Source organism: Marmota monax, unplaced genomic scaffold (genome assembly GCF_021218885.2).
Source record: "Marmota monax isolate L192 unplaced genomic scaffold, Marmota_monax_Labrador192_F-V1.1 WCK01_AAM20220418_F8-fsc00415, whole genome shotgun sequence".
Classification (NCBI taxonomy): domain Eukaryota; kingdom Metazoa; phylum Chordata; class Mammalia; order Rodentia; family Sciuridae; genus Marmota; species Marmota monax.
The window spans coordinates 336,315-364,094 of NW_026694342.1; the positions used below are offsets into that span (position 1 = coordinate 336,315).

General features: G+C 35.2%; 1 protein-coding gene and 1 non-coding gene across 5 annotated transcripts; one reads left to right on the forward strand and one right to left on the reverse strand.

Annotated features, from left to right (window-relative positions):
• The first annotated feature begins 1,499 nt into the window (after positions 1-1,499).
• Lyrm7 (LYR motif containing 7) lies at positions 1,500-27,746 on the forward strand. 4 transcript variants are annotated; one of them, XM_046467693.2, is made up of 5 exons: positions 1,500-1,635; positions 7,570-7,642; positions 10,445-10,515; positions 21,437-21,518; positions 26,693-27,746. In XM_046467693.2, exons 1-5 carry the CDS (start codon positions 1,618-1,620, stop codon positions 26,761-26,763), a joined length of 315 nt encoding a protein of 104 aa, XP_046323649.1. In that variant the 5' UTR covers positions 1,500-1,617; the 3' UTR covers positions 26,764-27,746. The 4 variants fall into 4 exon arrangements, with proteins under 4 accessions (XP_046323649.1, XP_046323650.1, XP_046323651.1 ...); XM_046467694.2 differs by having other exon boundaries at positions 10,448-10,515; XM_046467695.2 differs by lacking the exon at positions 1,500-1,635 and adding an exon at positions 1,642-1,798.
• On the reverse strand, positions 23,719-23,792 carry Trnaa-cgc (transfer RNA alanine (anticodon CGC)). The gene has a single exon. It is a non-coding gene; the product is annotated as a tRNA-Ala (tRNA).
• Positions 27,747-27,780: the final 34 nt, after the last annotated feature.

Here is a 27,780-nt window from a genome sequence, read left to right on the forward strand (position 1 = left end):
GGCCTGTAATCCCAATAGCTGGGGAGGCTGAGACACAGGTATTATAAGTTCAAGACCAGCCTCAGCAATTTAGTGAGGCCCCAAGCATCTAGTGAGACCCCTGTCTCAAAATAAAAAAGGTTGAGGCTGTTAAATTGAGGTGATTGCTAAATTACCCCTGGGATAAATCCTCAGTACTCCCCCCACCTTCGCCAAAATCAGCAGATGTGGGATTTTGATTGGCTGAATACAGGACCCTAGTCAGCTAGAGATTACCACAACAGATTACAAATTTTCAATAAATTGGACTATGATTTTAAAGGGGAAATTTTTTTTTAAAAAAAGCATCTTTTAATCATTGTCACCTTTCAGAAGGCACTACAATACAACGTCTTAAGATCAACTAATTTATCGTGTCCTGGATTCAATACAATATCCAGTACATTGGTTTAATTGCTTGATTATGTCAAATGCTTTTCCACAAATCTAATGCACCTTAATATGTTTTTTTAAGCCAGGCATGGTGGCACACACATGTAATCCCAGCGACTCAGAAGGCTCACAAGTTGAAGGCCAGCCTCAGCAATTCAGTGAGGCCGGGAGAACTTGGTCAGACCCTGTCTCAAAATAAAATATAAAAAGGGCTGGGAATGTAGTCAGTGGTAATGCTCTGTTGGGTCCAATCCCCAGTATAAAAATAACAATAATAATAATAATAAAAATAAAAAAGTAGAATATTATCTACTATTCTCATGACTTGCAGTATATTGAAATGCAGACAATAGAGAGGAAAGGGGGCCTTGAGTTCCATTGCTCCAAATCTTTCATTCTTTATAAAAAATCAATTGTACCTAGAAATTAATCTGAAAGTTTGTGGGGGTAGAGAAGGTGAACAACTCTTATGACATAGGAACAAGGTTGAGATTTTTCTTACCGCTTGCAAAGTTCTAAAGTAAACTGTACTTAAAAGTGCTTCCTTGTTATGATTCTGTTAATAAGTTACCCATTTCCTCCTCTAGCAAAACAAGTAGGGCAAATTAAGTAGGTAGGATATAAAGGGTATGGATAGTCTTTGTAATCAGGCTTAGAAGGTTTGTATCCCAGGCCTCCATTTAATAGCCATGTGAACTTCAGCAAGTAACTCACTTCACCTTCTTGGAAAGAATGAAAGAATATCAGTTTTTAAAAATCAGCGTTCCAATCAGTGCCCAGTGTAGTTATTAATGCTTGATTGTTACTGATGCACGTTTCTAAAGAGACTGTCCCAACCGGGAAACGCTAAAATACAAGATACTCAAAACGTAACCAAAACGTAACCAATACCCGAAAGAAAAGATAACCACCCAAGACGGAAGCGATTCTGCCCCTAATAAAGATGGCTTCCAGGTGATTTCCTTTTTCCTCTGGCCAGTAATTGGGCTCCAGTACTTCTCGCGGTTTTACAGTTGTAAATTGGCAAATGCCTCTCCCTGGTTCTTCCGAGGAAGGCGGGTATACGGAGATGCTGCGTGATGATTGGTTGTGGCGCGCTGGGAACTTGGCCACCGGGAATTGGATGTCAACGCCAGGCCTTGATTGGTTGCCAAGAGGCGGGGCGACTCAACCGCTTGAGTCGTGGCCGCAACCGCGAAGAGAGCCATGGGTCAGGCGGCCAAGGTGACAGGGCCTGGGGAGGGAGTGGGTGCGGTGCCGACGGTAAGAGTAATAAGTTCGTGGCCGTGGCCTTGCGAAGGTTGTTTGGAGTTTCTGGAGGCTGGGGTTCGGGACTCTTTCTGGAGGATGATGACCAACCCTGAAGGGCAGTCGTGGGTTCATGCAGGTGCGGAGAAGGGAGGGAGAAGTCATTACGGTTCTTAGTTCTTTGTGCTAACGGGCACCGAGTATTATGTGTGATAAAAGCACGCGACTTGAGTTCTGAGTAATTGAGGGACCAATTTCAGGTCTCTGAGAAGTAGAAGAGATGTTAAACACAATCCGGAGTTAAAACCATGCAATGATGAGGAATGTTTATTCAGATGATCAGAAGGTGTACAGAAGTGTAGGAACCAAAGGAAACTGAGCCCCAGCAGAATTATTTGCAAAGGTAATATTTAGCGATAAATAGCAGAAATTGTGAGACCCAAGTTCTCAAAGTTTGGGATGTGCTGGACCCATCTACATTACTCTCTAAAGACCTGGTCTCAGATTCTTTTCTCGTCGAGCCCATGCCCATTTCTTACCAGTGCCCAATTCTTGACTTTAAATATCAACATTGAGGCCCATTAGGACTTGCAGTTGTCACTGGCCAAAACAGGCACAGAAAGGAAGAAATGCTATGCTACAATACTTTGAGGAAAAGCAGTGTGTTTATAGTTGATCAATAATAGGGAGCCACAAAGCGGTCCTCTTGTTCTATTGAACTTTCAGTACACTTTAATATAAGTCACAACAATAGATGCAAAATTGTACTGCCTGAGTTTCCTGAATAGCTGGGACTAAAAGCTTGTGCCAGGTCTAGTTTACCTCTCCGCACTTTCTGAAATTCCTTGCAACATGTCTTCTACTACTCTTGCAATATTAAATTTCCAAGTTTCTATGATGGCATCTGTGTGAGTGTGTGTGTGCTGAGATTGAACCCAGGGCCTCACAGTGTTAAGCATATGCTATACTATGTGCCTTTAAAATCCATATTTTTGCCAACAGTCTCTTCAGGGTTATCAAAACTTTTACTACCAAGCATTTCAGAATTCTTCCTTCCTGTACACAGTATTCAATTAGAAAGCTACTTGCACATTTTTTGGGGTACTTGTTACAGCAACATTCCATTTCCCAGTACCAAAATCTGTATTTGTCTCCTACATTTGTCTTAACAAAGTACAGGTTAAGCATCCCTAATACCAACATTGGTAATCTGAAATGCTCTGAACCATAAAACTTGTTGAGCATCAATGTGATTCTTAAAAAGTTTCAGATTTTTGGAGCATTTTGGATTTCAGATTTTCAGATTAGGGGTGCTGATCCAATAATTTTATGCAAATATTCCAAAATTTTGAGAAACCTCAAAATCTGGAAAATTTCTGGTCCCAAACATTTTGGCTAAGGACACTCAACCTGCCATAAACAGTGTGGCTTAGAACAACAGAAATTTATTGTCTCACAGTAACAGAGGCTAGAAATCCATGGTCAAGATGTCAGCAAGGCCACACTTCCTCTGAAACACTGTGCAGTGTCTTTTCTTGCTTTTTCTTAGCTTCCAATGGTGGTTCTATGCCTTGCTGTTGTATCATTCCAGTTTCTATCTTGGTCTTCACCAGGCTCTCTTTCCTCTGTGTGTTTATAATTCGCGTGGTATTTTCCCCACATTGGAGTCTCATTGGAGTAGGTCACCCTAGTGACCTCATCTTAACTTGATTACATCTTGCAAAAGGTTTATTTCCTAGTAAAGTCACATTTACAGGTGTCTGGGATTAGGACTTCAACTTCTTTTGGGAGTATGCACAACTCAAAGCATAGTAGTATGGATATTCCACATTTTGTTTACCTATTCATGAGGTTGTAGACATTTAAGTTGTTTCTACTTTTTGACTATTATGAATAATGCTGCTGTGAACATTAGTGTACATGTTTTCATTTTTCTTGGGTATATACCTAGTAATAGAATTGTAATCGAATTATTGGATTGTGAGATGACTGTGTTTTAACTTTTTGAGCAACTGCTAAACTTTTCCAGAGCAGCTGTATTTTTTTTTTCATTTTCACCAACAATATATAAGAATTTTGTTTTTTCCATATCCTTGCCAACACTTGTTATTGACTTTGTTCTACTATTGCTATTCTACTGGGATGTGGTAACATCTTATTGTGGTTTAGATTTGGATTTTCCAGAAGGGAAAGAATGTTGAACATCTTTCATAGCTCATTGGACATTTGTGCATCTTTTTTCGGAGAAATGTCTACTCAAATCCTTTGCATATTTTAAAAATCAGGGTTATAAGTGTTCTTTTGATATTCTGGGTATTAAGCCCTTATCAGTTATATGATTTACAGATATTTTCTACCATTCTGTGGGGTTTTTTCTTTTTTCTGTTTCTTTGAGATAGGGTCTCACTCTGTTGCTTAGACTGAACTCAAAGTTGGCAGTCTGCCTCAACCTCCCAAGTTCCTCTTGTACCTGGCTGGTTTTTGTTTGGTTTTGTTTGGTACCAAGAGTCTAAACCCAGTTGTGCTTTACCACTGAGCTAGAGCCCCAGACCATTTTTTTTTTTTGAGACAGGGTCTCAAAACTAAAAGTTACTAAGGCTGACCCAAAACTTGGGATCTCCTGCCTCAGCCTCCTGGGTTGCTGGGATTACAAGTGTGTGCCATAGTACCTAATTTTTTTTCTTTTTTGATAGTGTCTTTTCCCTTTCCTTTTTTAAAATAAAATTTTATAAAGATGTGATAAATATGTAAAGAAGTTTAAGAAGTAAAATTGAAAACCAGTATACACCCATTTTCTTCTACTTATTCCCAATTCTTGCTTCCCAGAGATAAGTGCTTTTTAATCATTTTAATCATCTGGGATTTACTTCATATTTCTAAATAACATGTTTAAAGTGCTATTCATTGGTTTCTTTCTCTTTTGAGACATTTTTTATTGACATTTAGCTATAGAAGATGAGGACTAGTCTCACTCTCATACTTTGTCTTCAAAATGTATAATTTTTGAAGAATCAGTTTTCATCTTTGATATTATTCCTATTATTATTGAGTGTAATTATTAACTTTTTCCAAGATTTGAAAATATTTTCTTCTCATAGTGATATTATTTAGATGTTATATGCCATTCTTATTTTCTAATACTTTATTTGTTTATTTATTTTAATATTTATTTTTTTAGGTGTAGGTGGATACAACACAATGCCTTTATTTTTTTATTTTTTATTTTAGAGAGAGAGAATTTTAAAAAAAATATTTATTTTTAAGTTTTCGGTGGGCATAACATCTTAATTTAATTTTTTTTAAAAGAGAGAGAGACAATTTTTTAATATTTATTTTTTAGTTTTTGGCAGACACAACATCTTTGTTTGTATGTGGTGCTGAGGATCGAACCCGGGCCGCACGCATGCCAGGTGAGCGCTACCACTTGAGCCACATCCCCAGCCCAAATTTTATTTTATTTTTTGAGAGAGAGAATTTTTTAATATTTATTTTTTAGTTTTCGGTGGACACAACATCTTTTTTTTTTTTTTTTTTAATGTGGTGCTGAGGATGGAACCCAGCGCCCTGCGCTCATGCGTGCTACCCCTTGAGCCATATCCCCAGCCCAATACCTTTATTTTTATGTGGTGCTGAGGATTGAACTCAGGTCCCGCCTGTGCTAGGCGAACGCTCTACCACTGAGCCACAATCCCAGCCCCTCTAATACTTTAAATGTGAACTGTTTTTTCCCTTAGATTTTATTCTTAGCATTTCACTGATATGCAACTGTGAGTTTTGTGTTTTACACTTGGTGGAACCCTTCTGTCTAGTGACTTGTGTCCTTACTTGGTGAAATGTTCTTGATTATCGCCCTTTCCTTTTTACTTCCATTTCTTTCTTGTTGGTGCCCCTGCTAATATTACTGTTGAGTCTTTAGATTACTCTCTTAATTTTCTTTCCTCAATTTCTTTCTTTCTTTTTTTTTTTTTTTTTTTTGTTGGGGATTGAACCCAGGGCCTTGTGCAACTGAGCTCTATCCCAGCCCCTTCTTTTTTTTTTTTTTAAAAAAAGATAATTATTATAATTTTTTTTTTTTTTAGTTGTTGATGGACCTTATTTTATTCATTTATTTATATGTGGTGCTGAGATTGAATCCAGTGCCTCACACATGTAAGGCAAATGCTCTACCACTGAGCCGTAATCCCAGCCCTCTCTCCTCAATTTCTGTCTCTGGATTTTTGTTTTATGTTCTGAGCAGATTTTCTCAACCTAATCTTTGCTTTCATACAGTTGATATCCAAGAGATTTTTGGAGTTTTCTGCTCCCAGTTTTCCTGGTTCTTTTTCTTTTTTTCTTTTTTTTGTTGTTCTTATTGTTATCTGTCTTTGATATTACCAGTTTTCTAATGCATGTAAAACCCTTAATATGGTGTCAGGCATGCAGTATGTTCAGTGTTAGATTATCTGGAGAACAGATTGGAGGAAAGGAGGCAATGATGGTAGAGTGATATACCTTTGTAAGTCATCTAAGAAAGAGATAGGAAGGTCTGAACTAGTTTTGGGGATGGAGGATATAAAAATGTTTAGGAAGGTATTCCTAAAGTTCTACATGAAGAGTAGAGTAGATTTAAAGGATGACCTTAACATTTTTGGCTTGAAGCTCAGTGGTCTCAAAAACTAAAATTGAGAACATGGGCTGGGGATATAGCTCAATGGTGAGGCTCTGAGTTTGCTCCTCAGCACCACAAAAATAAATAAATAAATAATAAAAACAAAATTGAGAGGACAGGGAAGGAGTGCAATATTAAGTACCATTTTGGACTTGAGAAATGAGAGGTGACCTCAGCTTATCAAAAAAACAGCTTGATAGGGCTGGGGTTGTAGCTCAGTGTAGAGTGCTTGCTTAGCATGTGTGAGGCACTAGGTTCGATCCTCAGCACCACATAAAAATAAATAAATAAATAAAATAAAGCTATTATGTCCATCTACAATTTAAAAAATAAAAAAAATCTTGATAATCTTTAACAAAAATGTCAGGTTCTTTTCTTTCTTTTTTTTACACAAACTCTGAATATTCATAAGTCTCAGCATTTCACTCTGCCTTTGAGAAACTGCAGTTAAACTTGCTTAAATTATCTGAAACATTTTTTTTCTGGCTCTTTTCAGATATAATAAGTTCATGATTTTGTGTATGTGTGTGTATGATTTTAAGAGTAGATGAAAGCTTCAATATGTTAAGAAAGAGGTGAACAAGTACATACTAAACTGATAAAGTTGGTTAGCAGACTGATTTTTTAAAAAATTTAAATTAATTTATTCTAATTAGGTATATATGACAGCAGAATGCATTTTGATTCAGTGTACACAATTGCAGCACAACTTTTCATTTCTTACTGTAGTGTCCCACCATATGTGCAGTCATACATGTGTCTAGGGTAATGATAACCATCTCATTCCACCACCCTACCCCCACCCTGCCTTCACACCTTTCCTCCCTCCCCTTTGCCCAATCAGTTCCTTCATTTTCCCCATTACCTCCTCCCCCCAAATATGGATCAGCAAGCAGGCTGATTTTTGACAGGATTATTATCTTTTTAACCTTTCTTTCTTTGATTCAGAGAACTTTCTCTTGGTAAATAAAGTTAAAACTTTTTTGTAAATAAAGCTAAAACTTTTGGTACTGAGGATTGAGCTTAGGGCCTATGCATGCTAAGAATACACTCTACCACTAAAGTGTATCTCCAATCTGTATATCTTTCTATATATCTGAATGCAAAGGGAATGTTATTATGGCAAACCATGATTTTTCACCAGTTATTCTGAAAAATAGTTTAAGAAACAAATAGAAAAGGAAGACTGTTAATTCTTGTAATACAATTATGGAAAATTGAAAGTTTTTCTTGTGAGATCTGAATTCTTATTTTCTTAACAGGTTTTACAGCTCTTTAAAACATTGCACAGAACAAGACAACAAGTTTTTAAAAATGACCCCAGAGCATTAGAAGGTAAATATATTTTTTATCCCTCTGGAGCAAGTTCATTATTTAGATGGCTGTTATTCTGTTCTGGAAATCCTGCCTGTTTGGTTAAGACCTATCTACGGAATGACCTTTACTATCTCTCCTCTGAGATTATTTCCCTTTTGATTTTTTACTTCTTTTTCTCTCTTGTTGGTGTTCTTGTTAATACAACTCTTCTGGATTACTTTCTTAAATTTTTTCCTCTTAATTTCTCTCTGGATTTTTATTCTACATTCTGAGCAGTTTTTCTTTCTTTCTTTTTTTAAATTTTTTTTTAGTTGTAGATGAACATAATACCTTTATTTTATTTATTTATTTTTTAATGTGGTGCCAGGGATCAAACCTGGTGCCTCATGCATGCTAGGTAAGCGCTCTACTATTGAGCCACAACCCCGGTCCTTAACCAAATCTTTTGATTTTACACATATATAGTTTATAAAGATTTATTTACATTACTTTTTTTTGATACTAAGGATCGAATCCAGGGGCATTTAACTATTGAGCCACATCCCCAGCCCTTTTTATTTTTTATTTTATTTATTTATTTTAGTACCAGGGTTTGAACTCAGGGACACTCGACCACTGGGCCACATCCCCAGCCTTATTTTGTATTTTATTTAGAGACAGGGTCTTACTGAATTGCTAGTGCCTCGCTTTTTGCTGAGGCTGGTTTTGAACTCGCAATACTCCTGTCTCAGCCTCCCAAGCCACTGGGATCACAGACATGCGCCATCGCGCCTAGCTTATTTTTTATTTTGAGACTGGGTCTCACTAAGTTGCTTAAAGCCTTGCTAAGTTGCTGAGGCTAGCTTTGAACTTGTGATCCCCCTCTCTCAGCCTCCTGAGTCACTGAGATTATAGGCATATGGCACCATGTCCTGCTTCTGTCACATTTCTTTGAGGAATATCTACTTAAAGAAAAAAAAATTAAATCAGGTTTTCAATAATGGTAGGTCAGAATTTCAGTGTTCTCCATAACTTGCCTTATTTTCAGATCATTAAACCTGTTTCTCTCTCATCATATTTTCACGTTTTAGGACCAGGGACCATCATATTGTAAATACCAGTTTTAGTCAAGAAGTCATAGTAGTTGAGAAAGAAAACCAACTCAGATGATTCCAAATTCAGCATCTCCCTGTTTTAAGCAGTTTCTATCTTATCTGGAAGTTATAGCTATAAGCTTTAAGTTCAGTAATAGTCAAAGTCAACTTCACTCCCAACTTCCCTAGGAGTTAAAAATTTTCTAATTCACCAGAAATAATTTTTTAAACATTAAGTTATATATGTCATATGTACTTTATTATTATTACTTGGTACTGGGAATTGAACCCAGGGACTCTTAACCACTGAGCCATATCCCTAGCCCCTTTTTATATTTCCTTACAGACAGGGTCTCACTGAATTACTTAGGGCCTCAATAAGTTGCTGAGTCTGGCTTTGAACTCAAGATCCTCTTGCCTCCTGAGCTGCTGGGATTATAGACAAGGCCACGGTACCCAGCTTCATCTGTACTTTAAACAAATTCCTAATTTAATTCTCATATCAGCTCTATAGGGTAGTAACTATTGTAACTCCTACTTTTGCAGAGGCAAAAACTAACAAAATGTGAAAAGATTTACCCCACATTATACATGATAAGAGGTAGAACTGGAATATAGCGTAAGTAATCTTGACTCCATAGCCCAGACTCTTAACCACCTTACATATTAAGATGTATCAAGCACAAAAGGAAGGTTTTATGGCTAGTTCCTGTTAACATGGTATATTTTTATTGCTTTAATTTTGGTGTTGGAGGGTACTAGAGCTTGAACTTGCTTTACCACTGAGCTGCATCATCAATCCTTTTTATTTTAAATTTTGAGACAGAGCCTTTTTATGTTGTCAGAGGTTTTGCTAAGATGCTGAGACTGGCCTCGAAGTTGTATTCCTGCCTCAAATTCCCAAGTTGTTGGGATGATGGCATGAGCCACTGCACCCAGCTGCTTTAAAAGTTTTTAAGTGATAATCTTAGCAACCCTGGAGCCTGAGGCAAGAGAATTGCAAGTTTGAGGCCAGCCTCAGCAATTTAATTGTCAGTGTATGTACATATATAGTTTAACACACTTGTATGTATTGACTTTTGCTTTCTTGGAAAAACAAAAGACTTTTAATCAAAGTCCTTAGGTTTATAGAAAAAAAGCATGAAACTGGGCTAGGCATCATGGGGCACACCCATAATCCCAGCTACTTAAAAGTTGAGGCAAGAGAATTATAAATTCAAGGCTAGACCCAGTAACTTTGGGAGACTATGTCTCAAAATATCAAAATAAAAAATAAAAAGGCTGGGCATATAACTAAATGGTAGAACACCCTGGATTCAATCCCAAGTACCAAAACAAAACAGAAAAACACAAACCAGCATTCATTTGGATTTCTTAGAATCCAGTAACTATAGAGTAAAAAGTAGGGAAAGTATTACAGTGCCAAAAGTTTATTTATTTGTTTATTTATTTATTTTTTGTGGTGCTGGGGATTGAATCCAGGGCCTTGTACATTAGAGGCAAGCGCTCTACCCACAGCTATACCCACAGCCCCTATTTATTTATTTATTAACAAATTTACCAGCCTGTCAAAACCTCTCCAAGAGATTTATTTAATATATTTCTCGTGCTTTGTTTTACATGGGAGCAAACTCTTTTTTTACACTATAGAAAGAGAAATGAATAATATAATGAATGACATGTAAATTTTTAAGGCAGGAATTCTAAATTCTAAACCAAATAACTGCATATATTTTTTTTCCTCTAGCAGCCAGAATAAAGATAAATGAAGAATTCAAAAGTAATAAAAGTGAAACTTCTCCTAAGAAAATAGAAGAGGTACAGTAATGGAGTTTTTCAAATTATAACAATGCTCTTTTTATTTATTGGTGTATTTTAGTTGTATTGAACATAATGATGGGATTTGTTATTACATTTATATACAGTACACACTATCACAATATAATTTGACCAATATATAATAAAGCTCTTATAAAATTTTGTTGGCAAAGAGGAAATGATGAAAATAGAGAGGATATATGAAGTCAAACCCATTACTTGATAAATAAAACCATCACAAATATAGATAATCTTCATTTGTTTGGTGTGGCTCACCTTCTCAAGATCATCTGCCTACACCCAAATGACACCAAGTTGCCCTGTGAAAAGAACATGGAAGTAGCCATGGTCAAACCAAGAGCAGCTGAACCAACAGAGAAACCCATAAAATTCTGTCTTCACCTAAGGCAAGTGACTGAAACTATGGAGAGTGTTGTAATAACTTGGAACTCCAGAGGGAACTTCTGCTCAACTAGTCAGGTCAACCCGCCCACCTTTTTTTTTTTTTTTTTTTTTAAATTTCTATCATCTAATAGCATAAACAGCCTCTGTTTATGAACTATTCTACTTTGCCTTCCATATTTGCTTTTTGGTCACTTGCTATAGTTGAAGACACTCTACTGATATTAGTCTGTGAGCTCCATGGAACTCTTAATACGTGCTCATAGAAAAGATGCACAGGTGATTCTTTTCCTGTATAATGTATATACATACAATGTCTCTATCCTGAGCTTCTCTGTCTATCTTTGTATAAAGGTAGGGAAATGGTCCTTATGAAGCAAACAAAAAATAGAGAATTTTTGCAAGGGTTAGTTAGGATTCAAAGAATTGATTTGGTAAAAGGGAAGATACAAATTAGAGTCTTCCATTTTTAATAGAATTTTTATGAGTTTTAAAGAAATATGACAAAATGCATTTATATTAAGTAGGAAAAATAGTATTTTATTTTCTTTTATTTGGTACCAAGAATTGAACCCAGGGGTGCTCAACCACTGAGCCACATCTCTAGCTCTTTTTATTTTTTATTTTGAGACAGGGTCTTGCTAAGTTGCTTAGGGTCTTGCTGACTTGCTGAGGCTGGCTTTGAACTTGCAGTTCTCCTGCTTACACCTCCTGAGTTGCTGGGATTACAGGTGTGTACAATGGTACCTGGCAAAAAAATATACTATTTTTAAATAGTAAAATACCTGTTATAGTTGAGCTAATAAAACAGAATGACATAGCCTAAGTATTTCCATCTGTATAATATTAAAAAAAAAAAAAAAGGGAAGATTTCACTTAAGCATATGATAGGACAAACAGGAAATATGTAATTTTTATTTATGGTAGAAGTTAAGATGACAGTATAATCTGTAATCAAATCATAACTAGGAAGAAGACTGTGGCACACGTCTGTAATCCCAGTGGCATGGGAGGCTGAGACAAGAAGATTGCAAATTCGAGGCTAGCCTCAGCAACTTAGTGAGGCCCCAAGCAACTTAGTGAAGACTCTGTTTCAAAATCAAAAAGGTCTGGGAATGTGGCTCAGTGGTTAAGTGTCCTTGGGTTTAATTCCTGGTAACAAAAAGAGCAAAAAAAAAAAAAAAAAAAGCAAGAGTATATGAAGGGAGCCAGGCATGGTGGCATACACCTGTAATCCCAGCAGCTCGGAAGGCTGAGACAGGAAGATCGTGAGTTCAAAGCCAGCCTCAGCAACTGAGTGAGACCTTGTCTCTAAATAAAATACAAAATAGGGCTGGGGATGTGGTTCAGTAGTCAGGTGCCCCTGAGTTTAATCCTTGGTAACTTCCCCCTGAAAAAAGAGTATATGAAGGGGTCTGGTGTTGAAGCTCAATGGTGAGCACTTGCCTGGCACGTGTGAGGCAATGGGTTTAATCCTCAGCACCACATAAAAATAAATAAAATAAAGGTTTCATGTCCATCTATAACTGAAAATATTTTTTTTAAAATAAGAGTATATGAGGAAGTTTGTACTATTGACCATTCAATAGGTGGATTAACAACAATATGGTAATTATTTTTAAATTTTGAAATTATTATTAAGGATGTTTTAATGTCACATGCCTCAAGTCCCAGCCACTTGAGAGGCTAAGTGGCAGGATTGCTTGAGGCCAGGAGTTTAAGACTAGCCTGGGCAACAAAGGGAGACTCTGTTTCAATAAAAAAGATTTTTAATTGAAGGCTTTTTCTGTCAACTAAATTGGGAACATGAACAATCCTGTCTCCCAAATTTATTTTACACATGGGACATTAATCTAACATTAACCAATATAGATATTGGATGTTTGTTTTATGTAAATACATATTTTATACTTTCAGTAACTATGTAAATATTATTTAGTAGTTATTGATAATTAAATTCTCATAGATTACAGGGTTCTTTTTTTTTTTTTTTTAAATATTTATTTATTTATTTATTTTTAGTTTTTCGGCAGACACAACATCTTTGTTTGTATGTGGTGCTGAGGATTGAACCCGGGCCGCACGCATGCCAGGCAAGCGTGCTACCGCTTGAGCCACATCCCCAGCCCGATTACAGGGTTCTTGAAATCTTGGTGTCAAAAGGAATCCTAGGCATCTTCTAGACTAGCAGTTCTCTAACTTGGTAGTCTCAGGATGCCTTTACCCTCTTAAAAATTGAGGACCCTTAAATGACAAATAAGCCAACACTACAAAGAATACTCAAACTGTATACAGAGGAACCCAAAAACAAATCCCAAAACTCCCAAGTAGATAAATATCAGAAAACTAATCATCTAAATGAGAATGAAGACAATTAAACCTAAACAAAAATCAAAATGACTGTAAACCACAAACACATCCATAATAATATTGAATACACTTAATCTCAACTCCCCAATTAAAAGACATAGATTAGTGGAATGAATCAAAAAATAAGATCCAACTATATCCTCTGTGCTAGAGACTCATAGGCAAAGACACAGACTGAAGGTAAAAAGTTAAAAAATTTCCACTCAAATGGAGTTTGTAAACAATCTGGAGTAGCTATTCTCATATCTGACAAAGTTGATTTCAAGCAAAAATTAATCAAAAGAGACAAAGTAGGCCCTTATATACTGGCAGAGGAAACAGTCCCAACAAGAAGATACATACATACACACACACACATTTATATATAAAATGTCAAGGTACCTAATTAAGAAAATATTCCTTAAATCCCAGATAGATCCCAATATAACAATACTGGGTGACTTCAACACACCCTTATTACTACTAGACAGGTGATCAGAGCAGAAAATCAATAAAGATGTATTCAACCTAAATAATACTATAAATAAAATGGACCTTATAGACATCTACAGAATATTTTACCCCCAAACAACTGATTTACCTTCTTCTCAGCAGTTCATGGAAACTTTTCCAAAATAGAATATATTCTAGGTCATAATGTAAGTCTTAGCAAATACATACACACAAAAATATATAATCCCATGCATCCTATCAGACCATAATGATGAAACTAGAAATCAGCAGCAAGAAATAAAATAGAAACCACATAAACACATGGAGATTAAATAATACTCTTTTAAATGAAGATTGGGTCAAAGAAGAAATGAGAGAAGAAATCAAGAAATTCTTAGAAACAAATGAAAACAAAGATCTAACATATCAAAGTCTCTGGAACACTATTGAAAGCAGTACGAAGAGGAAAAGTTATAGCAATGAGTGCAGGCACTAAGAAATGCAGGCATTAAGAAAATGGAGAGATTCCAAATAAATAATCTTATGCTCCTCCTCAAGGCCTTAGAAAAAGAATAAATTAACTCCAAATCAGTATAAGATAGAAAATAATTAGACCACAGCCAAAATTAATGAAATTAAGAATAAATAGACAATACACAGGGTCAGTGCAACAAAGAGTTGATTCTTCAAAAAAAAAAAAAAAAAAAAGATTTATAAACCCTTAGCCAGACTAACCAAAAGATAGAGAGAAGACCCAAATCAGCAGAATTAGAGATGAAAAAAGAGATATCACCACAGATGCTTCTGAAATCCAGAAGATCATTAGAAAATTTTTTTGAAAATTTGTATTCTAATAAACTGCAAAATCTAGAAGACACTGATAAATTTCTAAACTCATATGACCTGCCCAAATTGAACCAGGAAGAGTCAGAAAACCTAAATAGACCAATATCAAGTAATGAAATTGAAACAATTAAAGGCCTGTCAGTGAAGAAAAGTTTAGGACCAGATGGATTCTCATTTGAGTTCTACCAGGCTTTTAAAGAAAAACTAATCCTAGTCTTTCTCAAATTATTCCGTGAAATTGAAAGGGAGCAAACACTCCCAAATACATTTTATAAAGGCAGTAAAACCCTGATCCCAAAATCAGGCAAACACATATCTAGGAAAGAAAACTACTGATCAATACCCTGATAGATGTAAAAATTCTTAATAAAATATTAGCAAGCTGCACTCAAAAAAAAAAAAAAAAAATATATATATATATATATATATAGAGAGAGAGAGAGAGAGAGAGAGAAGATAATATACCATGACCAAGTGGGCTTTATCCCAGGGATGCAAGATTTGATCAACACATGCAAATCAATAAATGTAATTCACCACTTACATAGAATTAAGAACAAGAACTGTATGATCATCTCAATAGAAGCAAAAAACACCTTTGATAAGATACAGCAACCATTCATGTTAAGAATAATGAAGAGGGGCTGGGGTTGTGGCTCATTGGTAGAGCACTTACCTAGCACATGGGAGGCCCTGGGTTTGATCCTCAGCACCACATATAAATATAATAAAGGTATAGTGTTCATCTACAACTAAAATATATATTTTTAGAAAAACACTGGAGAAAATGGGGGTAGAAAGAACTTATATCAACATTATAAAGGCTATATTCTACAAACCTAAAGCCAACATCATTACTGAATGGAGAAAAACTGAAAGCTTTTCTTCTAAAATCAGGAACAAGTCAAGGCTGTCCACTCTCACAACTTTTTCTCAATATAGTTCTTGAAACTCAAGCCAGAGCAATCAGGCAAGAGAAGGAAATCAAAGGAATACAAATAGGAAAATAAGAAGTCAAGCTATCATTGTTCGCTGATGACATGATCCTATATCTAGAGGACCCCAAAAATCCCACCAGAAGACTCCTAGATATAATAATTAGAAAAGTAGCAGGATGGAAAGTCAACAATCAGAATTCAATAATTTTTCTATATTCTAATAGCAATTCAGCTGAGAAAGAAATCAGGAAAACCATCCTTTTCATAATATCCTATTCATAATATTAAAAAAAAAAAACTGGAATTAATCTAACCAAGGAGGTGAAAGACCTTTTCAATGGAAAACTATGGAACACTGAAGAAGGAAATTGAAGAAGACCTTAGAAGATGGAAATTTTAATGGTATAATATAAAATAAAAATAAAATGGTCTGGGGTTGTGGCTCAGTGGTAGAGTGCTTGCCTAGCATGAGTGAGGCACTGGGTTTGATCCCTGGCACCACAGAAAAATAAATAAAATAGAGGTATTTTGTCCATCTACAACTAAAAAATATTTTAAAAAATAAAATAAAATTGACGATTCCAGAAAGCTCCCATGTTCTTGGATAGGCAGAAGTAATATTGATAAAATGGCCGTACTACCAAAGCAATATACAGATTCAAGGTAAACCCATCAAAATACCGATATTCTTCACAGAACTAGAAAAAACAGTCCTTAAGTTAATTTGGAAGAACAGGAGACCCAGAATAGGTAAAGCAATTCTAAGTAAGCAATTCTGAGTAAAGCAATTCTGAGTAAGAAAATTGATGCAGAATGCATCACAATACCTGATGTCAAATTATACTGCAGAAGTATAGTAGCACAAACACTGCAGTATTGGTATCAAAATAGGCATGTATGCCAATTGAATAGAACAGAAGATAGAGGCAAATCCACATACTTATAGCCATTTGATACTTGACAAAGTTGGCAAAATATATGTTGGAGAAAAGAGCCTTTAAGACAAATAGTTCTGGGAAAACTGAATAACCATAGATAGAAGAATGAAATTAGATCCATGTCTCATCCTGCGATTCAAAATGAATCATACTTAGGAACTAGACCAAAAGCCTTGCAACTGTTAGGAAAAAAAAAACATAGTCAACACTCCATCATATAGGTATAGGCACCGACTTTCTTAACAAGACCCGTAAAACTCAAGAAATAAAATCAAGAATCAATAAGTGTGATATCATCAAATTAAAAAGCTTTTGCACAGTGAAGGAAACCCATCAAGAGAATGAAGAGAGAGCCTACAGAATAGGAAAAAACCTTTGCCAGCTACTCCTGTGACAGGGAATTAATATCCAGAATATATAAAGAACTCATAAAATTCAATTGCCAAAAAAGCAGGTAACCCAATCAATAAATGGCAAAAGAACTAAACAGAAAACTCTCAAAAGAAGAAAAACAGATGGCCAACAAATATATGTAAAAATGTTCAACATCTTTAGCAATTAGAGAAGTGCATATCAAAGCTACATTAAGATTTTCTCTCACTCCAGTCAGAATGGCAATTATCAAGAATATAAATAATAATAAATGCTGGTGAAGGTGTGGGGGGGAAGTACACTTATACATTGTTGGTGGGACTGCAAAATTAATACAACCACTTTGGAAAGTAGTGTGGAGGTTCCTCAGAAAACTGAGACTGGAAACATATGACCCAGTCATCCCACTCCTTAGCGTTTATCCAAAAGAACTAAAATCAGCATGCTGTAATGATACATCCACCTCAGTATGTATAGCAGCACAGTTCACAATAGCCAAATTATGGAATCAGTCCAGATGCCCATCAATATATGAGTGGATAAAAAAAATATAGCATATATACACTAAGGAGTTTTACATAGCCAAAAATAAGAATGAAATAATGATATTTGCCAGTAAATGGACGGAAAAGGAGAAAACCATGCCAAATAAGTCAGACTCAGAAAGTCCAGGGTCAGATGTTTCTCTCATGTAGAAGATAGAGCGAAATAAGGGAAAAAAAAACAATGGAGGAGGGAATTGGGTATCATAAAGATAAAGGGAAGATCAGTGGAGTAGAAGTAGGAGAACGAGAGGGAACAAGGAAGGGAAAGGGAAAGAAACACAGAATGAATTTAACAAAGTCATGTTATATTCATATATAAATGGACCAAAGGGAATTTTACTTTTATGTATGTGCTGAAAGTACCAATCAAAAATAAAGAAGGGGCTGAAGTTGTGGCTCAGCAGTAGAGTGCTTGCCTAGCACGTGTGGAGTGCTGGGAAATAAATAAATAAACAAACAAATAAATAAATAAACAAGCAAAAGGATGATCAGTAGAGTAGATGGAGAATAGGGAGAGGGAGAATAGGAGGAAAAAGAGAGGAATAGGGACTGAAATCAAATTCCTTGTATGTGTAATTTTGTAAAATTGAACCCATATACTATGTATGATTTTAATGGTATAAATAAAATATAAAATAAAAATAAAATGGGCTGGGGTTGTGGTTCAGTGGTGGAGTGCTTGCCTAGCATGTGTGAGGCACTGGGTTTGATCCCTGGCACCACATAAAAATAAACAAATAAAATAAGGGTATTTTGTCCATCTACAACTAAAAAATATTTTTAAAAATAAAATAGAGGACTTCAGAAAGCTATTTAACATATTAGAAACTTAAACCTACAATTTCTTTAAAAGTATATTGATTCATTTTAAAATAACATTAATAAACCCATTATTGGGCTGTGTCTGTGGCCCAGCGGTAGCGCACTTGCCTGGCATGTGTGAGACACTGGGTTCGATTCTCAACACTACATATAAACAAATAAATAAAGGTCTATAAACAAGTTTAAAAAAATTAAAAAAAAAATAAACCCATTACATGTAGAAATAATCTTAAAGTTTAAATATTTTTTAAAAAGAAATTACTATTTATGAAAAATAACTTTTTAAAAAAATTTAATGAGAAGGGTGACATCATTTTGCATCTTTGTAAATCTCTTTAATGTCTGCTTCAGTAGAAGTAGACATCGTCTTTATTGAATCTCTACATGTTTTTTTTTAATCATACTTTTATTTATTTATTTATTTATTTATTTATTTATTGGTATGTGGTGCTGAAGATTGAACCCAGTGCCTCACACATGCTAGGCAAGCACTCTACCACTGAACAACCCCAGCCCTCTACAACATGTTTTTTAGGTTGAATTAAGTCCAGTCTCACACAGATATATAGTTGGAAAAGGGTAGAAGTATGTAATAGCCTTTTCAGATAATTGTGAATATTCTTTGATACTGTATCTTGACAAGTGGCAATTTCTTAAAGGTCCCTTGGGATATGGAACTTTGTTATCTGTAGACCAATGGATTTTTCGGGGGGAGGCTCTAGATTTCATACAGACCACCTCTTTCTCATCTCTGATCCCCCACATCTCTTCTTCCACATCTTACCTATTTTCAGCCTTAGCTCTAGGATTTAACTCAGTTTATCACCTCCAATGGAAGAAAAGACTCATTTGTCTTCCTCGGTACTCTGCTAGGCCCCTTTCTGGAGTCAGGAGGTAGGGCTTGCTCTCCCATAGCCTTCTCCACGTTAGCTAGTGGAAACTCCCTCCTTTTGATTCTCAAACCAAAAATGGTGGCATTTTCTTTTTTGACTGCTGTCCTGTCACATATCCAATCTGTCAATAGATCTTATTGGTTTAAGCTTCAAAATAGATCCAGAATTCAGCCACTTATCATCTCCCTCATTATCACCTCATCCAAGCCACCATCATCTCTCCCTGCATTATTGCATCAGCCTCCTACCAGGACTCCCTGCATCCACCTTCGCTCCCTATTGTCAAGGGAGTGATCCATTAAGAACACACACATCAGGTCACTCTTATATTCACAATCTTTATCCCCTTTTAAAAAAAAAAAATCTACTGGCTGGGGATGTAACTCAGTAGTAGATCCCTTGTCTGGTGTGCCCATGGCCCTGTGTTCAATCTTCTGCATCACCCCCACATTCCCCCGCAAAAAAAAAAAAAGAAAAAAGTTTTGATGCTTATCATGATCTACAAGATTATATATCTACTTGACTGAATCTGATTCCCACCTCAATTGAATCATGTACCCTCTTACTTTTCAGTCACAGTGCCTTATTTTGAGGGTTCTTGAATCTACCATGAACTTCAGTGTCTCAAAGCCTTTATACTGTTAACCTCTTTCTGCTAAGTTCTTTCTCACTTAGGGCTTTTCTTACTCAGAGCTTCATTTAGTAGAATAATGACTCCCCGCTGCCATGTACCAATACTGGTGACTGAACCCAGGGGCACTCTATCACTGAGCTACATCCCAGCCCTTTTATTTTTAAATTTTTTAAATTTTGAGACAGGGTTTCACTAAGTTGACCAGGTTAGCTTCAAATTTGTGCCCAGCTAGACCGGTGAATTTTAATCTCTTTTATTTTAAACAGATTTTTTTTTTTAACCTATGCATGATTGTATAACACCATACAATGGTGATTTGGAAAATACAGTTTCATGAAAAGACAGATTTTCCAAATGTGTTAATGTAGTTCATTGTGTGTGTGTGTATATATATATATATTTTTTTTGCGGGGGGTGGGGTATACCAGGGAGTGAACTCAGGGGTGCTTAACCACTGAGCTACATCCTCAGCCCTTTTTTATTTTGAGACAGGGCCTCACTAACTTGCTGAGGCTAGCCTCAAACTTGCAATCCTCCTGCCACAGCCTCCCAAATCTTTGGGATTACACATGTGTGCCATTATACTCAGCCATTGTATGATATTTTTAAATTACATCTATTAATATTAATATCTATCTCATCAGAAAAATCTTTATTGCAAAGCTTTCAAGCTCATATAGCAGATACAAGTTCTCCAGAATTCCAATTTTTAATGGAAATCTTGAATTTCATCATTGTCAGCAAATACTATCAATTGTTTTCTTGAAGTGACATACTCATTTCATTCATGTTCAAGATGTCTGACAAATATCTAAGTCTAAATAATCACAGCTCTTAGTATAAAATGGTATTTTTGCTGGGCATGGAGGCATATACCTATAATCCCAGCAACTTGGAGGCTGAGGCAGGGGGATTGCAAGTTTGAGGCCAGCCTCAGCAACTTGTCAAGGTCCTGAACAATTTAGTGAGATCCCATATTAAAATAAAAATCTTAAGAAAAGGGGCTGGGATGTAGCTCAGTGATAGAATCTCCTAGGTTTAATCCTCCAGCCCCAGAAAAAAAGGTATCAGAGAAAGCTTTACTACTCACAAACAATGCAGAAGGCTATATATAGTATTATGAAAACAATTTTGATTGTGTTCATAATACTTTCAGATCCCTGAAAGAATTTCAAAGACCCTCAAGGGTCCACAGCTTTAGGAATCACTGTTTTAGTCCAGTTATTAATTTTGCATTTGATGAGGTCTGAAACTGAAAAAGAGTGGGTAGTTAACCCAAAGCCATTCCTTAATGACAGAGCTGGAGTTGGATTCCAGGGATTCTGACTCCTAAGCCAACACTCTTTCTAATGTTCAGAACATTCAACTGTATAAAGAAAAAAAAAGTCAAACCTCTGCCCAACTATTGTGCATTTTAAAATATGCATTATTACCAAAAATACTCTAAATCTATTTTGGAACATCATGTAAAACTATATGAGCTTTTTGTGTACTTGGAATAGTTGCAAAAAGTTAAAAGCAATATTATCTAAGAAGAAATTGTAGTAAAACTGTAGATTTCAATTAAACATTCAGGGCTGGGGCTGTGGTTCAGTGGCAGAGCACTTGCCTTGCACATGTGAGGCATTGGGTTTGATCCTCATATTATTATTAAAAATAAATAAACAGAAATATTTAAAAAAATTAAACATATACATAAAACTAAAAGATTTTTTTTTTTTTTTAACAGCTAATGAAAGTAGGTTCTGATGTTGAACTGTTGCTCAGAACATCTGTTATACAAGGCATTCACACAGACCACAGTACCCTGAGTAAGTAAAAAAAAAAATTCTGACTGCAATGTGTTTTGAAATATTGAATGTTATAACAATTTTATTTGTTTGTTTGTTTGTTTGCTTTTATTTTAAAAGATGGGGTCTTGCTATTTGTTCAGGCTGTACTCAAATTCCTGGGCCCTTGTAATCCTCCTACCTTAACCTCTTGAGTAGCTGGGCCAACAAGCATGTGCCACCATACCTCACATTACCTCTTAATTACAGCACTTTTAATGTTAATAAGTAAAACAGCTTGATTTTGCCAGGCACTCTAATATTTATTGTATGCATTTATAAGGTAGTCTAAAAATGCTGAATTATGAAACTTTGTTATACCAGATTTCATTTTAATTTTTAAATTTATACCCTGATTATATTTGTAAAACTGTAGTTACAAAAACATTACTACTATTTTCATCATATTTATTTGGGATTCTTAGTTTTTCTAGGCTCATGTATCACTTACCTAGACTAAATCTAATTTTTACCTTTTATTCTGTAATTATTTTAATTCAGAAGAATTGGGATTATAGGAAATGGAAATATAATTAAGAATTCTCCATTATACCTTGAGACTCTTTATGGTATCCAGTAGAATCTCATTTCACATTATATATTGTTTTCACTCCCTGAAATATTTTGGGGGATAATAGCAACAAAAAACAATGACATTGAAAATCATTGCTTTTAGGGGGCTGGGGTTGTGGCTTAGAGGTAGAGTGCTCGTGGAGCACGCCTCGTGAGGCACTGGGTTCAATCCTTAGCACCACATAAAAATAAAATAAAGATAAATGTTAAAAAAAAAAAAAAAAAAGAAAAGAAAATCATTGCTTTTAAAGTTCTTCTTTTGGGGGGGGAAACTGGAGATATAACTCAGGGGTGCACTTGACCACTGAGCCACATCCTCAGCCAAAATCATTGCTTTTAAATAGACTGTTGGAAATATACAGAAAAGTACACAATATATAATTGTACAACTCATTGAATTTTCACCAAGTGAAAGACCTAACATCCACATCAAGCTGTATATTACCAGCATCCCAAAGTCTCTTCATATCCTCATGTTTTTTCTAGTAACCTTCTTCCCACAAGGGTAGCCATTATCCTGACTTTCAACACCATAGTTTGTTGGGTTTTTTTTTTTTGTATGGGGGTTATTGAACCCAGGGGCGCTTAACCACTGAGCCACATCCCCAGCCCTTTTTTGTATTTTATTTAGAGACAGGGTCTCACTGAGTTGTTTAGCAGCTTACTAAGTTGCTGAGGCCAGCTTTGAACTTGCTATCCTCCTATGTCAGCCTCCTGAGGCACTGGGCATGTACCACTGTGCCTGCCATGTTTTTTTTTTCCTCCTTTATTCTGTAGGTTCAAAATGGAACAGATTTGATTCCATTAAGTTATGTTAGGCAAATTCCTCTGAATATTTTACCGGTGTCTACCCTGCATATAAAAATGAGAAATAAAATTCTGCTTCTTGTTTAGAAAATTGAGAATTGTGATTATGAGTCTCTCTAGATGTGTATGTATATACATCTATATATCTCAACATGAAGGTAATAGAGAGTGAAAATAATAAAATGAAACTGCATTTTTGCAATTGTGCATGAATTCTAAATTTCTCTTTTCCTTCCATTCCAAATAATATCTGTACTGAAAATTAAATATTGAATTTCACTCAGCAAGAACTCCTTATCTTATATAATTTGTAATTTTTTTCCTTTTTAAAAACTAACTTCCTTTATCATGGTGTGTGATTTCAAAGTTCTTTATTATAGACATGACAATTTAATCATTTTGGGAAAATTTTCTTATTTTGAAAAAATCTTTTAAAAATGTTGTGGAAACTGCTTATTTTCCCCAAGTACTGGCTAGTTTTTGTGATTTTTTTTCTGTATCATCTTAATTGCACGAATTTGAATTAATCATAACATTTGATTCATACCATTCTCATCATTGGTCTAGCAGAGCCTTTAACTATGACTTAGAAAAATACTGAAATTAACTCATTGTTCCACAATTGCTTTCTCTTTGATTATTGACGTAACATGGATATTAGTCAAATGGTTTTAGAATTGACCTTTATCTATCATACATTCTATAGATAGTTATCAAATTTATGCATAAAAATTGTATCAAGAAAACTCAGAACTTCATGTGACTATATATTAATGGTATATAGTTTTGTTTTTGTTTTTATTTGTGGTACTGGGGATTGAACCCAGGGCCCTGTGCATGCGAGGCAAGTACTCTACCAACTGAGCTATATCCCCAGCTCCTGATATATAGTTTTTGAATAGGATCGTCTATACTTTTTAACTTCTTCTGTGGCATATATGTAAGACAAACAAAATGGGAATGTGCTTTGAAAATTGGTGTGATACATGTTTTTTCAAATGCACTAGAAGCCAGACACAGTGGACCATGCCTGTAATGTGGCTTAGGAGGCTGAGGCAGGAGGATTGCAAGTTCAAAGCCAGCCTCAGCAACTTAGCAAGGCTTTAAGCAACTTTTTTATTTTGAGACCCTGTGTCAAAATAAAAAACAAATAAAATGGGCTGGGGAAGTGACTCAGTGGTAGAGCACTCCTGGGATAAATCCCCAGTACCACACACACACACACACAAAAGCAATCTTTTTTCAAATGTGTTTTTAAATTTCTGCCTTTTCATTTATTTACATTTGTCATTACCTACAACTATCTTAGAATTTGTATTTAAAGGCAAATTAATGTGATTCAGTAAACACTTATTGAATCTTCTTTGTGCTGGGCACTAGAATTTATGGAGAATGCTCTTAAATGTTCCTTCAGTCCTTCAATGCTGTAAGAGAGGCACATAAGCAGATCCCCATATGCAAGGATAGATTCTTGGAAGAAAACACTTAGTTTTCTAAAGTTCTCTAACTTCTTTTTTAAATATTATTTTTTATTGTTGTTTATTTTTTATGTGGTGATGGGGATTGCACTTAGGGCCTTATGCATGCTGGGCAGGTGCTTTACCACTGAGCTGTCTCCCCAGCGCCCCCGCCTTTTTTAAAAAAATATTTTTAGTTGTATATGGACACAATACTTTTATTTATTTACTTATTTTTATGTGGGTGCTGAGGATCGAATCTGGTGCCTCACACATGCGAGACAAGTGCTCTACCATTGAGCTACAATCCCAGCCTCTAATTTCAACTTATCATTTATATTTATGTTCTTGATATATTTAGCAACATTTCTGTAACTTCAGAGTTAAATATTTTAACATCTTATAAATTATTGATATCCAAAGTGTCTCTCTGATTGCCATACTCTTATAAACTATGCTACTCATAATAGATTTTTTTAAAAACTCCTGCCCTTAATTTTGATTTTGGTCTATAATTGAGCTAAAGCCTTTTTATTTCAAAAGAAGTACTTTGTAAATTATGCATATAATATGACCAGAGTAGATAAGGCTTTCAGGGTCCTATAAAGTACAGGAAATAAACCATGATCTCAGTGCAGTTCCTTATCAAAGATCTGGCAATGTCAAATAGATTCATGTGGTTAATAGTATTTGGCATCTAACATAGAGAGCAAAGTCAGAGATTTTACAATCAATAAAATAAAATTATAGAAAAATAGTATATACTATGTAAATACACCTGTGGTATGTTTGGCCTAATTAAAGTGTTAGCAGTTAATGAATACAGAAAAATTCAATTATAGAGATCCTTTGATTCCAAAGATCACACAATAAGAAGAATTGAGTGAAGGGATAGAGTAGTGGATATTCGAGAGGCTTTCTGGTTATTTACCACTCTTTGAATGTCTTCCTTTGTCTTAGGAATTTTCATCTGTATAAGTTCTAGATCCTCAAGATAGAATAAAGAAAATTCAGTTCCTCAGTTTCCTTTGCATTTCTGACACAAGCATTTGATATAGATAGCTCACACCTATCCATGTTCAGCAGTGGACTTGAGGGGCTAGCGGTGTAGTTCAGAGACAGAAGGTTTGCCTCATATGCATGAGGCCCTTGGTTCAATCCCCAACCAACAAACAAAAGAAATGACCTTGAGGGCAGAGGCTTGGCACAGATCTCTTTTACTGGCAGGAGTAGCATTAGTGGTTATAGGATCAGGTCCTCATGGGAAAGTGGCATGGATTTGGTGGCAGGGGAGATGTAGGAATGTTGTTTCTGGCAGCATCTAAAGTATAGCACATTGTGTTTCATAAGCTTAAAAATGGTGGCAGTTTCTTCTAATGCTCCATTGGAGTGGCAGTTTTTAATCATTAGGCCAGTTCTAGGGTATGGTTTTGCTGTTTTTCTGAAAACAGTCTCAAACCTGTCAGATTCTTTAGCCCTCACAACAATGCCATGAATAGATGAAAAACCTATTAATAATGTGTTGTTTTTTTTTTTTTTCCTGCTTAATCAGTCCTAGTCCACTTGTGTTTAAAACCAACAGAAGTTTTCTCAAGAAGTGAGGTACTGAAGATTACACAACTTAAAATGTGAAAGTAGAGAGTGAAAAGTAAGGATAGAAGGGAGTATGATTATCATGGACCTGACCACTATAGGCTTTAAGTTTGTGACCCATATAATGGTAAAACATAAGGTCAGGGCCTCTTTCTATTTCTTAGGACACAAACCAAGTACTACCTGAGGCTACAGCTAAGAGAAATTGCCAGAATGTCAGTACATGCTGGTTAGTTCTTCCTGCTTTCAACAAGGTACTGAAAAAGAAATTGAGTGCAGATTTACTAGTTCATCTGCAAAGCAAGATGGATTGAACTATTATTTAGTTAAGGGGTATTCTTTGCAGCCTAAAACCTAATTGATTAAGAGTTCCTTAAAGAGCCTTGCAGAGGCTCTTTAAGAGAAAATGCCAATTGGTCCCATCCTCTAAAACTAAAACAAATACAAGCAAGAGGCTTCTCAACAATAATGTGAAATAAAATCAGTGCCCTTAAAATTTTCTCATACTGCCAGATGCATTTAGTCACTGAAGCTTATTGTTTTTCATTGCTCTAAGAAGTGACTTAAGGTAAGGACCATTCCAGAAGATTATCTTAACACTAAATATTTTACTTTTATACATTTTAGGGGGAAATGACTATACTTATATTTAATTCTAATATAATGACTATATAACTATAATTCTAATTTTAATAATTTTAATTATTCTCTCTGTTTTTCTTTTAGAATTGGTCCCTAGGAAAGATCTTCTTCTAGAAAATGTACCATACTGTGATGCACCAACTCAGAAGCAATGAATTTTCTAGGATAAAACAAGACTTTGTACATTTTAACTATAAAATGTGTAACTGGCAAAAGTCCTAGAAATATTGAAAATGAATGAATTAAAGAGTAACATCATAATTTAATTCTACATTAAAAGGACATTGCTAAGAACTACAGAACATAGTTTTGGTTTTGGTTTTGATTTTTGTGGTGCTGGGGATTATACCCATGGCCTATTCATGCTGGGTAATTGCTCTGCCACTGAGCTATATCCTCAGCCCTATAGTTAAGTATTTTTAAAGGACATTAGAGAAGATAATTTATTTACATTGAAAATCAAATTTGTATATGGGGTAAAAATGGGAGTTCATAACCCACTTGAATCAAAGTGTGAAATATGATATATCAAGAACTATGTAATGTTTTGAACAACCAACAATAAAAAAAGAAAAAAAGAAAATCAAATTTTATAAAGTAAAGCTTAGGGAGGTATATCATATTCACTTCTTTTAGACCTTTATAAGTGTTCTGCTCTTACCAAAGTTATTTGAATATTTAGTGTTTTGAAAACTTGTAAGTTTTCCTCCCATGGGAAATTTAATTATTAGATGTAAATTATTAGATTAAATTAATGTTTAGTCTCCAAATTATTAAAATGGCCAAAGGAGTCACGGCTCTCCACAGAAGGTATTCGTTGTTTCCTGAATACTGGAATTATTTCTGAAGCTAATAAATAATTATAGCTTTTCTTTTTAGACAATAGAGAGGTTCTCTGTGTCCTTATAAAGACATTTTTAATCAGTCTTCTAAAGACAGATGAGTAAAACCTCAAAATCACTTAGAGTCATTATGGAATAAAGAAACCCTAATTGTTTTAAAGAAATGGTGGGCTCAATCAAACTGGGTATGGCCTTACTAGAATTAGCTGTATTTAGACCACAGTTGACTTTACTGTGCAAATGTAACATATGGCTATATTCACTTTGCTTAAATCAATAAAACTTAAATGACTTTTCTTCTTCTACATGTCCCATCCTTGGGATGAGACT

What these genes read in the sequence shown, in the direction of transcription:
- Lyrm7 (XM_046467693.2), top strand. An exon ending in TGACCCCAGAGCATTAGAAG is followed by an intron (nt 7,643 to 10,444) that starts GTAAATATATTT and finishes TTTTTCCTCTAG; the next exon opens with CAGCCAGAATAAAGATAAAT. An exon ending in CTCCTAAGAAAATAGAAGAG is followed by an intron (nt 10,516 to 21,436) that starts GTACAGTAATGG and finishes TTTTTTTAACAG; the next exon opens with CTAATGAAAGTAGGTTCTGA.